The sequence below is a fragment of the Galeopterus variegatus genome, unplaced genomic scaffold (assembly GCF_000696425.1).
Source record: "Galeopterus variegatus unplaced genomic scaffold, G_variegatus-3.0.2 Scaffold775, whole genome shotgun sequence".
Lineage (NCBI taxonomy): Eukaryota > Metazoa > Chordata > Mammalia > Dermoptera > Cynocephalidae > Galeopterus > Galeopterus variegatus.
Genome location: NW_007726886.1, coordinates 270,210 through 285,677, shown reverse-complemented (window position 1 = coordinate 285,677; position 15,468 = coordinate 270,210). Strand labels below are relative to the sequence as shown.

The window sequence follows — 15,468 nt, the reverse complement described above, 5'->3', positions numbered from 1 at the left end:
CTTTTCTATACACACACACACACACACACACACACACACACACACACTTTCTATGAAACCAATGCATAGACATATATGAAGCTGATGTTTCTATTTGGATGGAGATAAGAGGACAATCAGATTCCTTAGATTTTCTCAGTTAAAAAGCTCTAGTCAGTCCCTGTTAGAAAGTACAGCAGGATTGCAAGTAACCAATGAGACCTTGTGCAAAATAAAATACAAGTATTTTCTGTCATTAATTGTTTGCTTAACAGCTGCAAAACACCTAAAAAAGAACTTTCCTAGCTCCATAAAAAAAGATACACTCAAAGTATGCCCATTATTCCATTATTAGCTTACATACTATCCTTTGTCTAAAAATTTACTGTGCACACATATTCTTCAATCAAACGTAATTCAGTTTTAAATCTATTTTTAGCACTGCAGTGCTTCTGCAGCATTGTAAGAACTTCATACCGTAAACTGCACCATGATCAGCAGCTCCTTTGAAAAGCATCACTGCCACCACCATCAATGTTATCAAAGAGCCCTTAGTACTACTATATCCAAGACACTGTGTTTTGCGCCAGAAATACAAACTTCCAGAAAACATTTCTGGATAAAGACCTAAGATTGCTTTTCTCTCTGCCAAATAAGTAGAAACTTTCTAAAGGAAAAGAGAAAAGGCATCTGACTTTCATTTAGCACCCTGAGTCAACAAGCCCTGTGCTAAATTATTTGTATACATTATCAGAAAAAAACCTGCCAAATAAGTAGAAACTTTCTAAAGGAAAAGAGAAAAGGCATCTGACTTTCATTTAGCATCCTGAGACAACAAGCCCTGTGCTAAATTATTTGTATACATTATCAGAAAAAAACGTTTACAATAACCCTAGGAGATGGATATCAATAAGCACATATTAAAGTTGAAGAAGTTGAGCTCTGAGAGATTTTAAGTTATTAATCCAAGATCACATTGCAACCAGAGAGCAATAAGGCTAAGACTTGAATCCAAAACCAATGAACTTCAAAGACTGCATTTTCCAATCCTGAGTAACATTGGCAATTAATATTAAATTCTCACTAACTCTCTTTACTAGAAATGTGAATCGCCTTTCTTTGAAACATTTTTCTATATCTTTAATTGCATTTTGTGGCTCTCCTATGAATCCTTTCCAAGTTTTGTATGTTTGTCTAAAACTGACTAATTCACAACTAGAGACAACTATGGCAAAGTTCTTTTCACAAATGGAAAGTACATTTGAAATCACAGAACTTTACAGAATAAAAAATTTCAAAGTTATTCAATTCAACAAGCTTACTTTGTAAATAAGAAAACTGTACCCAAGGATTTCATACAACTTCATATTACCAAGCCGTTCTCTATTAAAGCCTTTTTTCTTTTCTAATCTTAGGTACATGGTGTGAACTTGTTTCGTTTAATTCAGTCACTTAACTATTCAACTGATATTTATTTCAGATTTTCCAGATAGAAATGCATTATTTTAAGCATCAGGGAAAATGATGTGAAATAATGAGATATATGGTGTGTGGAGACTGAGTGGGAGAGGAAGAGATAGAAATTGAAGAGCCTGCCATGTTCTTCTGGGCTACTCTTCTGATAAACTGACATAAAAAGCTCTAAAAAGCTCTAAAACACCTGTTCTCTACCTATCACTTTTCATTTCACTCCACTCACACCAGCATTTCTGCTTCCCATTGAACAGTCTAGGCTCAGTCTATCTTCAGGGTCTTTGCACTGGCTGTTCCTCTGCATAGTATTATTTTTCCCTAGTCAGTCATATGATGGGTGCTCTCATATTTTTCAGGTGTCCATTCAAGTGTAACTGTCTCAGAGAAGGCTTTCCTTATCACTTTAAGTAAAATAATACCTTGAACATGATTATATCTTTGTTTATTACCTATCTCTTCCACTAAAACTCCAGCTCTCTGAGTGCAGAACCTTGGGCTGTCCCATTCACTGATATAGTCCTGGTACCTAGAACATTGCCTAACACATAGTAGGAGCTTAATATATATTTGTTGCATAACTCAATGAATGAGAAAGTAGATTCGAAGACCAAATTTAAGACGATGCCAAGAAAACTCTAATAATAGTTACTAAAACATTACCATTATTTACTCTTTCTACACTAAAATGTAACATCTCTTCAAGGGTCTTCTCTAATGTATCATGTAAATTACAGAGAAAATGTTAAATTGTAGGATTTTTGCATATATTCAATATTCCATTTAAAACTATTCTGGCTCTGATACTATAGATAATTGCTCTTACACCAAGATATACTTTTGAGCTCTAGTTCATATTTGCCAGATTAAACGATATCTGAGTTGTATATGCCAGTGTGCTCAGAGTAGTCATTGTATTTATTATTCTCCTGGGACTGACTGTCCTGATAAAATTTATTATTGATATATCAGATTATTTATTAAATCCATTTAATTAATGAAGTTTTCCTATTTTTTTCTCCACAAATTATTAAAATTATTCGCCATGTGCTATCAAATAGGACATTAATTGATTACATAACCATCTTAGCCTTCCAAGGACCAAGTCTCAGATTCTGTGGGAAGTTCATAATATTTACTAATCAAATAAGAAGTATGTTTCCTATTCAAGGCCTTGGACATTTGATTTGTATTCCACTTTCCCCTCTATAGACACTGCTTAATGTTTTTCATATTTACTAAAAAGGAAAAAAAAAAGGAAGAAAGGAAATGAGAAAAGGAAGGAAGGGAGGGAGGAAGGAAAGGAGGAAAAGGAATGACAGGAAGAAAAGCATTGTCCCTACACATCAGGCCCAGCAATTCCACATGGCCAGGACCTGTCCTACAAAGGAGCAGAACCATTCCTCTGCTGCTCAGAGGAAGCCACTAGTCACTGGAGATTATGGTTCAATAGATTGGAGGCAAGGGAGGCCTGCATGTGTTTTCAACAGCCTTAGGTCAATGGTTATCACACTTGAGCCAGCATCTGAGTCACTGGGAGGACTGGTTAAAACATACTACCCCACACAAGAGTTCCTGCTTCTGTAGATCTAAGATGGGACCCAAGATTGTGCATTTCTCACAAGCTCCCATGTGATGTTCTTTCTGGTTGGGAAAACCACACCTTGAGAACCATTTTACTAAATAATTCTTATGACCAGGTGAGTTCAGAAGAAACAACTGTAACTTATTTCTCTGAGGCTATCATTGGAATGATGTATTATTTTTTTCTCTAACCTTGTAATTACCCTGATAAAGATATCACCCCATGATATTCTATAAACCAGAAATCAGATTCAAACATATATCTGTGACCTCCACATAGAAGGAAAAGAAAGAAGAGGATGCCCAATCTACTGTTTTTTTCTTTATTGAGACAAAAACAGTAGTTTAAGCCATGTAGATGCAGCCACTAATACCTAGACTGTACACTATAAAGAGTTAACACCACACAAATCAGGAGAGAAAACACTATCGAGAGAACACAGAAGGCTTTCAAAGTCTGTCTTCCGGGGCCAGACTCAGAGCTCTGCTATGTCACCACGTAGCACCTAGTGGAATGAGCAAGAGCTAATTTTTTAAAAGCTGATTCAGGCACGCCTATTATTTAGAGATCCAAATTGGGCCATCGGGGCTTTAGGAATGGTGCTTCACAGCTCGATCTGGCCACTATAAATTCAAGCCGGTTGTATCACTACTTTCCATGAGGAATTTAAGGGGTGTGACTGCATCCTTTCCAACCCTGCATTCCACATGTGACAAAACTGATCCAGCTGTTTGTCTGAAAGAAATTCCTTGCTGTCCTTAAAAATTAAAAAGCAAGTGGATATCCGTCCTCCAGGGGCAAGTCTCCAGCTGGAACCTGGTACAGGCGGTTGCGAAACAGAGACAGTGCCCTGGAAAGCATCTGCTTTTGAATTCTTACCTCGCCATAGGGGGGTTAGCCCCATCTTGCTTTTTGAAATGGCAGATTCTGGATGGAGGGTGCTGGCTTGGCCCAAAGCTCTTGAGAAGTGTTCATCCACTACTGACCCAATGTCTCCCTGGAAATAAGTGAAAAGGACACAGCGAGAGTTAAGGTACTCCATCTCGGCAGGCTGGTCTTTCTCCAACTCCTCCTCCTCCTCATCCTCCTCCTCCTCCTCCTCTTGTTTGCTGGGAAGGGTGACTTCCAGAGAGTCCTGCATCTTGCTGTATACCGCTAACTTCTTCTGGGATGAAATAAACAAAACACAGTTTCAAAGACAGTTTGTAAGAAAGCATTAACTAGTTAACTTTTCACTATAAAAAAAAAAAGAATCTAAATATTAACACATGTTTGCAAACTGATTCTTCTTCATCTGCTGTACTCCATCTTTTTCCTCCCTAATCTAGTTGCCTCCTTCCCACACTGAAAAAAAAGTCTGATTCCAAATTTAGCAAACGAATATACAGAAAGAGTCCACTATCAAATGGTATAATTTTCAGAGCATTTAAGATAGAATTTTGTTTTGTAAGAAAGCATTAACTAGTTAACTTTTCACTATAAAAAAAAAAAGAATCTAAATATTAACACATGTTTGCAAACTGATTCTTCTTCATCTGCTGTACTCCATCTTTTTCCTCCCTAATCTAGTTGCCTCCTTCCCACACTGAAAAAAAAGTCTGATTCCAAATTTAGCAAACGAATATACAGAAAGAGTCCACTATCAAATGGTATAATTTTCAGAGCATTTAAGATAGAATTTTTTTTTTTTGTATTTGGGTTTTTGTTTTTCCAGCTACACCAAAAGAAGAAAGACTTACAAAAAAAAAATAGTGACATATTCCTTCTAGTTTTCTTCCCATTTTTGATTTACTTTAAAAGGTTTAATGTATAGCAACAGTACAGTTCAGCACAGGGAGGAATGAGGGATAAGACATCTGACTGGGGGTGGGGTGGAGAAGAAAAGAGCTTTTCATAAATGAAATAAACTAAAATAAAAACAGGAATGTAACATCTTATAAAAGGATTTGGCAGATGTGCTGAACTCATTTCTCAAAAATCAAACTAAAATGACAAAATAAGTCTGTGTGAAGATCCATTTTACATGGAACATATTTTTCAGATGTTCCACTAACCAACACTAACACAGAGGGAAAAAAAAGTTTTATTATGGCTTACTTAAAATAACACAAGATACTAGTAGTGGCTAACCTTTCAAATAAAAATAAGAAAGTTTTGATAACTTAAAATATGTGAAAAACATAAACATAACTATCATAATAATTAATTATATTATGCCAGGCACTCTATTAAAGCCTCATATTTAATACCTCATTTAATTTACAATCCTATACCATGGCTATCATTACTATCCATATTTTAAAGATGAAGAAACTAAGGCACAGAGAAGTTGCATAACTTGCCAAAGGTCACAGAGCATGTAAGTGGTGGAATCAGAAAGCAGCATCATAAAACACGCAGGTGTAGATGCATGTAGGTGTTGGGAGAGGGCAAGAGAAGGATATTTGGGTGGAAAAAATATTGCCAGACTGTCATATTTTGTATTGGTTTTTGGTGGTAAATTTGTAGATAATTGTTATCTTCTTATTCTTTCTTTTCAATATTTACAAACATTTTTCACTGGACACATATTACTTTTATTTTCAACAACTTCAATGTGAATTATATATAAGATACTGCTAAAGATTACAAAATACATTATTAGTGACTGAATGAGCTTGCTATATCATCTGTACATCTGCAAAACCTGGTCCTTTGTCATACTGTTTTTCTTACTTCAGAAAAAAAATGCATGCTGGAAAATGAATGTGAGTAGAAAAAAATAAATCCAAAATACATAGTAGTTTTGCAAATGTTATCAAAACACTAAACCCAGACTGTATGTTTCTGATGTAATTACTATATTCAAAACATATACCCCAAATTATAAATGCATCATTCAATAAATTGGATCCTTTCTTCTAGCAATGAATGTGTTGTTCTTGTGTGAGGTGGGTCCTGAAATGCTCAAGAATATTATGAATGGCTGTGTATTATTTTGGAGCTATTATTTACAAATATGTACACTGCTTTTTATTTAAAATTTGTGTCAAAATGGTTGTCATTTGTCCATGAATAGATAATCCATTCTTTGTGAGTGAATATGCCTTATTGTTGAATAGGTGATTGTAATGACTGGATATGTATACTGAAATATTTATTTTTCATATTGCAAACACCTATGGTTCTACAAAAATATCTATATTTTATCCTGTATTATCCTATATCTATTATCCTATATTTTATATTATATTAAATATCCTCTATTTAAATAAGATTTGTTTGGAATGATTATAAAATACACTTTTTTCTCTCTTTCTCTCCCGACTTTTGATGACAGTTCCTCTACTAATTAAATAAATTTGCTTGGAGACTGTCAAACAAATAAAATGAAATGGGAGCCTATAATATATCTAACATTAGGCAAGACATAAGAATATCTATCATTCCCACTTGCACTTTTTTCAGATAAAGTTGGGTTAATTTTCACAAATTACAGTGAACCAATTTAAATATTGGCATTTACCACACCCCTCCCCAACACACATTCATGTATAGCCTCACAATCAGTATCACTGGTTAAAATAAGAATTTCAAAGTATCTAAATAGCCTGATAACTATCTAAAGTGCAAAGTTTCAATTTGCACACTTTTTTTTACATTAAGTGTGATCATGAAGAAAACAGGAACACATAATTTAAACAGCAATTGATTCATATGCTGATATTTATCTCATCCTAATGTTCTTCTCCATAAACTCTTGTGCCTCAACTACTTTCTGATATCTGTGTTTTGATAACTACAAATCAATTCTTTGCCACCCCCTTTTTTTTTTAAACTAAGCATATTACTCATGTGTGCTTTTGCCATTTCTATATTTGCCTGGAGTTTGCTCCTTGGAATGAAACATCACTAGTGTTACTTTCTGTCTTAGAAATAATATATAAAATTCAAAATGTTGAGATTAAATCTCAAATCATCAGAACCTAGATTTCCTGAATGAAAGTCAAATGTAATCCCTTACGTATTTTTCTCAAAATGCACAATCACTTTCTAAAAGTATTAAATTCTCTCAGAAATATTCATGCTTTTCTTATAAGACCTTGAACGATTGTTTAAAAATAAAGAAGTCATCCGAAGTTGGTTTAGCACATCTACATTTCATTGCCATTGCATAGTAATGACAATTTTTCCCCAGGTAAAATGACTCTGAAGTTAGGTGAAACAAAGAACATGTTAACAGCCACAAAGTTAAAGCTAGCTCACAAAGTCGTTGGAGCAGCCGTATGTAGTAGAGTTGGCCTGGCCTAGGCAGTGCAAACCATACCTAACCACCTCAAAGCCTGCCATTAGGCACAACAGCAACAAACTTTAGTAGGAATGTGCAGGGGAAAGGATATGTCCTATAAGAGAAAGACTTCCACGTCAGAAGCCAAATACCACTAACTCCCCAAGTCTTAAACCTACAGAATGCTAAATGATTACTGTGCATATATGGAAACTTTTTTTCTAAGGAAACAAAAGTATTTGTATGTATCATTGGAATCACCAGCTATTTAGAAACAGCTTTTTTAAAAAATTTCTACTGGCTATCTTCTTTAAATACAATGATTCTTTTATGTTCAATAACTTAATTGGAGCCTATGTACTAGCCCAGGGTAAATGTTTCAAAATTGTAGAGTCCATAAAAGCAGCACATTGCTCTTTGACCACATTTTTCTTAATTTACTTGAAAACAGATTTTTTAAAAATATCTCAGAGAAACTTGAAGTTTTGGTTCTTAGCCTGTTTGGAGGAGGGCGATTCAGGTTATGGGAAGTTGGGTCAGGTTAACAATGATACATCACAGACCTTTTATATATTTTATTTCACTTAAATCTGTGACACAAATATTTCATCAAAATGAGTATTCCCAATTTATACATGCAAAAACGGATTTACTTAGCCAGGATCACCTAACTATTAAGTGGCAGAGATGGGATTTGAAACTAATTCTATCTAACTAGAAAGCATGTACCAAGAAAATAGATTTAAAGAAAGTGAGTCTCAATATGAGATATTTATTTTAACTGAACAAACAAACAGAACCCACAGTCAGCATGGAATCATATGCTAACTAGGAAAGTCTAAAGTTATTTATAACAACTAATTCTATCTAACTAGAAAGCATGTACCAAGAAAATAGATTTAAAGAAAGTGAGTCTCTATATGAGATATTTATTTTAACTGAACAAACAAACAGAACCCACAGTCAGCATGGAATCATATGCTAACTAGGAAAGTCTAAAGTTATTTATAACATTTTAAAATTAGAGATGTAAATATATATATCAGAGGTATGGCTACTAAGCAGTGCAGTGCTCTTAGAAATATATGCATATCTAGATGAAGCTGAACTTCTATAGCTAAAAAAGTATTGTCTCCTTGGAAAATCAGATACGTAATATAACTGCTTACAATTTTTCTGAAAATCCTATTTTAGAAATGTGAGCAGAGCCAATTTGTGAGACACAGTCACACCTCAAGATTCTGTGTTTGTTTGTTTTAATTTTTCTTAACAGTAGAGAAGAACAAACAAAAAATAATATTACTTAACATGCTGAGCTACTTTTGAGCACACTTGCCTGTAAATGATTCTGGTCATTATGAAAAATCAAACCTAACCCCTCCAAGGAGGAAAATTTTCCAGTTTTGATGATGTTGAAAAAAATGTGCCACATGCTTAGAGGCAATTTCAAAATTTGCATTCCCAAAATGTTTTAAGCAGTGATCATATCATAAGGGTATGTGTTCTTTCTCAAACTGACTACGTTAAATGAAACAATAGTTTCCGATGTACGAATTTCTGGTTTGTTTGTAAAATCCTATTACTAGACTTAGGTATGATTTCATTTTTTTTAAAAAAAAATGTGTCTATTATTCATTCATTCATCTAATTGTCAATTAATTCCTATTTTGTGTGAGTAACTATACAAAGACTTGGAGAAACAAAGCTAAGAGAGCCTGCTCCTGAACTCAGACTTCTCACAGTTAATTTTAAGAATATGGTAGGAGCAGCAGTAAATCAGAGCTTCATGGTTTATCCATATGGCTAATTGTATCTTTTCTTTAAGTAGCTAATATCCCAAAATTTATAAATGAGAAAAGTAAGAAGGTACATTAGGTAAATTACTAATTATTATTTTCATTTCTAAGGAAGCCCAGACAGGAAAGGAACACAATAAAAAGAACTGAAATGAGAAAGAGGATTTAACGAAAACTAATTCCATGAGTCCGAGCAAGTCACTGAACCTTCTGGCCTTTAGATTCCTTTTTTGAAAATGAGGAATTTTGACTTGATTATCTCAAAGGTCTTGTCCAGCTCTATATCCTAATAGGCAGAGCACTAGACAAATTCACTTAATTTTATTTCTTACAATGGCCACCTCTTCTGATTTTACAGGATACTAGCCAAAAAGTCCCTACAGACCATTGAAGACTAACTCATTTCCAGACATGGGTTATCTAGTCCAATTCTTAAGAATTAGTTATGGTTCTTCCTTTATCTATCTTCATATTAAATAGAAAGGATACTCAAGAGTCCCCCTACTCCATCCTCTAAGGATAACTGTTTTGGCATCCTAAAAAGATACAGTTTTAAGGGGAAAGTACACCTGTTGAGTTTGGGTCACTTTTTTATCCCACTAAAGTTGGAGACAAGTAAAAAATGGTTCAGTTACCCCAGTTCAGACCATCTTATAAATTACTGGCATAAATCCGGTATCCACTGAAATGTCAATAAATATGGCATTTATAAGTTGTTCTAGCAACAGCTGTTTGGGTCTGATGGTTCAAGGCACTCTTAGTGTCTTCCTGAATGAGTAGTCAAAACAGAAAACCAGCTGCTTAAAAGAGGTGCATATTGAAATGCTCAAGGCAGAGCTTTGTCCAAAATTATTGCCTTTACTGTCTGCCATAGCCTAAAATTCAACTGTTAGAGAGCCTTTGTTTCTTGAATAAAAATAGTTTTCTGGAGATAATACCTTAAATTGTTATCTATTACTAGATGTATTAGTTTAGAATTTTTTTTTTAAAGTTAGTTGGAAACAGGACCTATAGGAATGGATTCAAGTCGAGCAGCGAGGTTTTAGAATGACAATCACCTAACCATCAAATTTGCTTTAAGAGCTTCCCTAGGCATCACAGGCCTAACAGTTTTACTCTCATTGAAAATTCCCTTTGCACACATGGATACAAGACAGAAATATACATACTGCCTAAAGAGGTCAGTTCAGCATCTCTTCTGCAGTAGCCCAAAGAGACACTGCAGGAGAGCACGGTTCTTTTGTCCTGAACACCTTCATTTTCCTGCCATCTCTGATTTTGTGAAATGTGAGATTTAACAAAGTTCTATATAAAGTAGGACTTCCTGAATTTAGCCAAAATACTTGTTACTTAAATTTCCAGAATGTCACCTTGGCCTGGCATTTGGCTTCCTGGTGAACACATCTTCACTATGTGTGATTCCATGGATCTCAATCCCACCCTTACCATCATTAGTGTAATCTCCATTCTGGCTGACTGCCAGAGACAACAGTTCAGTTATTTTAACGTTTAATTTTTCCTCTGGCTTTGAATTTTCTGGCAGGAAAGTTATTGAGAGCATGAAGCTATGGGGCATTTTAAGCTTCTAAGTCTCTACAGTCAAGTTAATTTGTGTAGCGTAGAATTATAGGGGCTGTTCTTTCTCAAAGAGTCCTGTATGAAATTCTTACAAATCCACTTAAGTCCTTGCTTACAGTTGCAAGAAAATTAGATCCTCTACCTTAAATAAATTGACTGTGAATTGAAACAATTTAGGTTATAATTATATTCTTTCTTCTTAATGAATCTAAAGCTTATGTTGGAATAGCAATGACATATGAGGCACTTAAAATTGACTGTTAATACCACTTCCTGTATTTTATTTTGAATAAATAAATGTTCATTTGCTAAGTGGATATTCTGCCTCATCAACAGAGGAGGCAACGTGGGTAGCAAAAATCATTTGCATAACACAAATGCTTGCAAAAGCCTTTGGAATGCCTAAACTTAAAAAGGACACTACCAAGGACTTGGAAAGAATCTCTAACTTCAAGGCCAAAGAATCTACTTCATATTAATCTTCTTTATCAGAAAAAGTTGATCGGGGGACTAAAGACAAAAATAAAGCTATTGTGCAACAGAAAAAAAAAATCTTGGGAGCCTGCATGGAATGATGGAAAGAGACTACACTGGGGAGAGGGAGATCTGGTGGTCCTAATTTTGTCACCAATCAGCTTTGAAATCTTTAGCCAGGCATTTCAGTCCTATGAACATACATTTTCCCATTTGTAAAAGAAGGGGGTGAAGTATGTTTTTCCAGGATTTTTCCCTGACAAACAGAATCTCAGAGAGGTTTTATGACTTAACCAAGGTGGCAGAGTTCAGAGAAAGTTTGAAAAAAAAACTCTTAACAAACTTATTACTGGAGTTCTGCCTCCCAAGGGCATTTAACTCTTTTAAGTGAAAGCATGCAAGCAGATTCACACAGCTGTTACCCTTAAAGAGGACAGAGTAAATACGGTCTAACTTATAAAAAGCCCAAAGAGTGATTATTAAAAACCCCTATGCTCGATTAGAAAACTAGTAATTGTTCTCTGTCTGATCTATAAACTACACAATTCTAAAGGTTTTGCCTTCAGTATCTTCCTAACTTTAACATTGTGAATATGGGGAAGTATTTAGTCAACAGACTGGCTGCATTTAAGATGAGAAGTCTACTGGGTATGAAGAGAATCTATGATTTCATATTATTGCCCTCAATTTTTTCTGACACATATTTCGAAATTTTCTGTGGGTTCCTACTGTCACTGCTAGAATACAAGTGCATTCCTTTCAGCACATGTTCCACAGCATCATCAGCCTTCAGAGCATGTGCTGAGAGACTGAGTCAAGAGTTATCCTGAGATGTTAGGGACTGCTGTATTGAGGCTACAAAGAGAGGGTAGGCACAGGGACCGGGTTGCTTAGCATCTCTGAGCAATTCCTGGCTCTATAAAGCACCCTGTAGGATTTGTGCATAGTCATGCAATTTTTAGAAATTAATATTAGGGACTATAAAAATTTACCCTTCAGATATATTTACAGATTACTTTGATTAATTTAATCTACTGTATCCCTAAGTAACACATTACAGTGCAATTATTGTGCATAGTCATGCAATTTTTAGAAATTAATATTAGGGACTATAAAAATTTACCCTTCAGTTATATTTACAGATTACTTTGATTAATTTAATCTACTGTATCCCTAAGTAACACATTACAGTGCAATTTGATGTATATGCAATGAACTATGTTAAGACACTCATCTATTACCATCTACAACACATTATATGTTCAATAAAATCCTAAACTTAAAATTTCAAGTGCACATTTGTGCTTTTACAGGAAATCTAAGAGTACACATGCCTAGAGAATAAAGTTATGTTACTTCGAAAAGAATTTTAAAGTTATATGATCATACACTAAGAAGGGAAATATACCTGTCTTTAAAATCTGTCATAATAAACCATTTTGATATACTAATTCACAAGCACTTCAGAGATATACAGATTAGAGGGAAAAATCTGTTCAAAGACATATTACAATAATTAAATGCAAAAATAATACAAAACTTTAGTGCTCTCTTTTTCTAGCATTTTATGAATGACCATTAAACATTCATGATTACTCTGTCACTTTTTCTGCTGTTTTTCCTTTTTGTCTCCTCAACAAATCAATTTTTCTAATGGAGCAGAAGTTGTAGCCCTTATTTTTATCTCCCAGGCAAGATGCTATTAGGGGTCACTTCCCATGTATGGAGAAAACAATCTTCATGGATAATAATGATAAAACCTTATGGAATGCAAAAACAACCAAAATATGTATTCTCGGATGACTGCATTAGAGCCAAGTCAATATTAGTCCCACTTCACCCACGCACCACATAGTCTAAAAATGCTGTCAGCCTGATAAGAATTTCCTGATTTACTCTTTTTTCCAATAGAAAATATAGGTCATCAAAATAAACTTGTGACAGTGAAAGAACAGTAGTTACACTGTCAAGGGTCTTTTTATTTCGCTAGCCAGTTATGCTCAAAGAGTTTTTTTACTTGACAAAAAAAAGAAATCTTGAACAAGCCATTTTAGTAAAAGCAATGTGAAAATTTCCAAGCATACCTTTCAACCAAATTCTCTTGGTCAACTCAGCCTAATATCTACTTAAGCAACGTCTATAAAAGCCCAAATTATAGCAGAAGTTGATCATTATGCAACTCATCAATGTAGACTATTTAGATTTTTTTTTTAATTCATTCTTTGGTTTGTTGACGGTTTTAGGAAAAGAATGATATTTGGGTACTGGGTCTCAGGGCTATTGCGAAAGTTAAGGTATTCGGATTCATTTCTTACTGGCAACTAACTTTTATGATTGGTAATTTGAAATTTTTCTGATATCAAATTTTATTTTCTAACTCAAAGTATTACAATAGATTCATTTTAATGGAATTAATTTTACAGCTCTAAAAAATAAAACCTTATTCGCAACTTCTACTAGTTTGTTATTTTTTTTAAGGGGCAATATTTAGTAAAGTTTGAATCTGTTGCTCATCCACACTCTAATCCATAACTGACAGCCTCTATAGTCTCAGAGATGGAGGAAAGGCTGCTTCATAAAGGACTGTTTATAAAATGCATAAAACTGATAGCTGGGGTATCTGCCTCACTTGCCTAACTTGGACCTACATGGTTTTCTCATTTCTTATATATATTTTTATATGTAAGTCCAAATAAAAACAAACAGCATAATCAAAATATATTAATCTGTCACCCTTGACCACAAATTATAAAATGCTTTCCCATACTCCTTTTCTAAAGGAAAATTTTGCTTTGAAATGCGTAAGTTCTGAATATTAAAACGAATAAACAAACAAAAAAAATGATAGGAGGAAAGTAGGCCTCCTTTCTCTTTTGCCCCAATTGATCCTGGTTAAGTTGCTACTGTTTAGCAGATGAATCTGGGGCAGGTACCCTTCCAGAATCAGCTGAATTTCAGACCCTAAATTCTAAAGAAAAAGTTATGATTTCTTTCCAAAGAGCAGCACTATGAATCTAGCAAAAGGACAGAGGTAGAAGAAATATAGAAATTAAAAGGCCAGATTAAAGGCCAAACCCTTAAGGCTACAATAAAAACATATGGCTCATAAGGAGCTTAAAAAAAAAAAAAAAGTCAATAAATTCAGTAGCTGGTAATTTTCTACACATATCTTGTATTTTTTAAGTTTCATCAAATCCACTCACCCTAATTCCCATAATCTGATAAGGACCCTATTTTGTCAGAGCCCCTTGCCACATACATACTTTTTTTTTTTTTTTTTTAAATATAATACTAGCTAAACCTTGACACACTCTGGTGTGTCCAGAGAGTAATGTCCAAAGGCACCTAGTGCCAAATTCCTAATACCCTACTCTTCCTCTGGAGTAGCTACACTATGTCATCTTTCCAGTCCCTGGCCCCTTTTTATGGACATTTCCAGTTACTCTTGGCATGGTAGAGACCCAGCGTCCAAAGATCCAAGGTTACCTCTTGGCTAGGGGAAACACAGTCGACAGACTAAACCCTTACCATAACAAGCTCTTCACTTTGATGAGAATAGAAAATGAATGAAGAACCTCCTCCAAGTCAGTCGTAGTGAGAAAAACTCTACGGAGAAGTTCTAGTAACATCTGATAGACGTTACACTAGATCAAAGATTCACCATTAAAATCCTGGAAAGGTCATTTCCTGAGCTCACTGTCCAGGTAGTCTCCGCCACCTCTGTGGCACATTTCATCCTCTTAATCAAGAAAACCCTGAAACACTCTACCTTTCCAAAGAAACAGAATAGTTGGTTTAAAGGAAGTTTACTCACATATTCCTAAGACAGATGCCCTTGGTGAGCTTCAGAGAACTGAGTCCTAAGAGCTAGGGTGGCTATGAGGAGCAGCCTCCGAGCTCAGGTGACAACAGCTCAATGAAGCCCCCAGCCAGGTAAAGCCTCACATCGAATCCCCACCCGTCCACCCAGACTGTTCTTCACTTCCCTAAGCCTCTCCTCCTCTCCTCTGATGGCTTTTTGCTCAAGGGCGCTCCCGCAGGTCCCACAGCATCCTCCGCGCCACCCATCCGGCGGGACGTCGCCGGAGCCCCAGACCGATACTCTCGGTGCCCCTCGCCCCCGCCCCGGGCAGGCTGCCCGGTCGGTGACTCACCTGCTGGCCAGGTTGGGGCGCTGGATGGTAGCAGGCTGTGGGGCAGGTTGCAGCTGCCACAGGGTTGGGCAGATACTGGGGCGCTCCATACGGCTGGGGGTGATACATCACCTCCGCACAACTCATGGCAGCCGGGGCAGCGGCAGCCCCCGAGCTGCCGCCACC

At 35.6% G+C, this 15,468-nt stretch overlaps 1 protein-coding gene across 1 annotated transcript in view; it reads right to left on the bottom strand.

The window, feature by feature from the left end:
- The window catches only part of VGLL3 (vestigial-like family member 3), a 42,302-nt gene extending 26,873 nt beyond the window's left edge, over positions 1-15,429 (bottom strand). Inside the window, exons 1-2 of the mRNA XM_008572368.1 lie at positions 15,304-15,429; positions 3,914-4,199 (exon numbers count right to left, since the gene is read on the bottom strand). Coding sequence (XP_008570590.1) covers positions 3,914-4,199; positions 15,304-15,429 — 412 coding nt within the window. The remainder of the gene's footprint in view (positions 1-3,913; positions 4,200-15,303) is intronic.
- Positions 15,430-15,468: the final 39 nt, after the last annotated feature.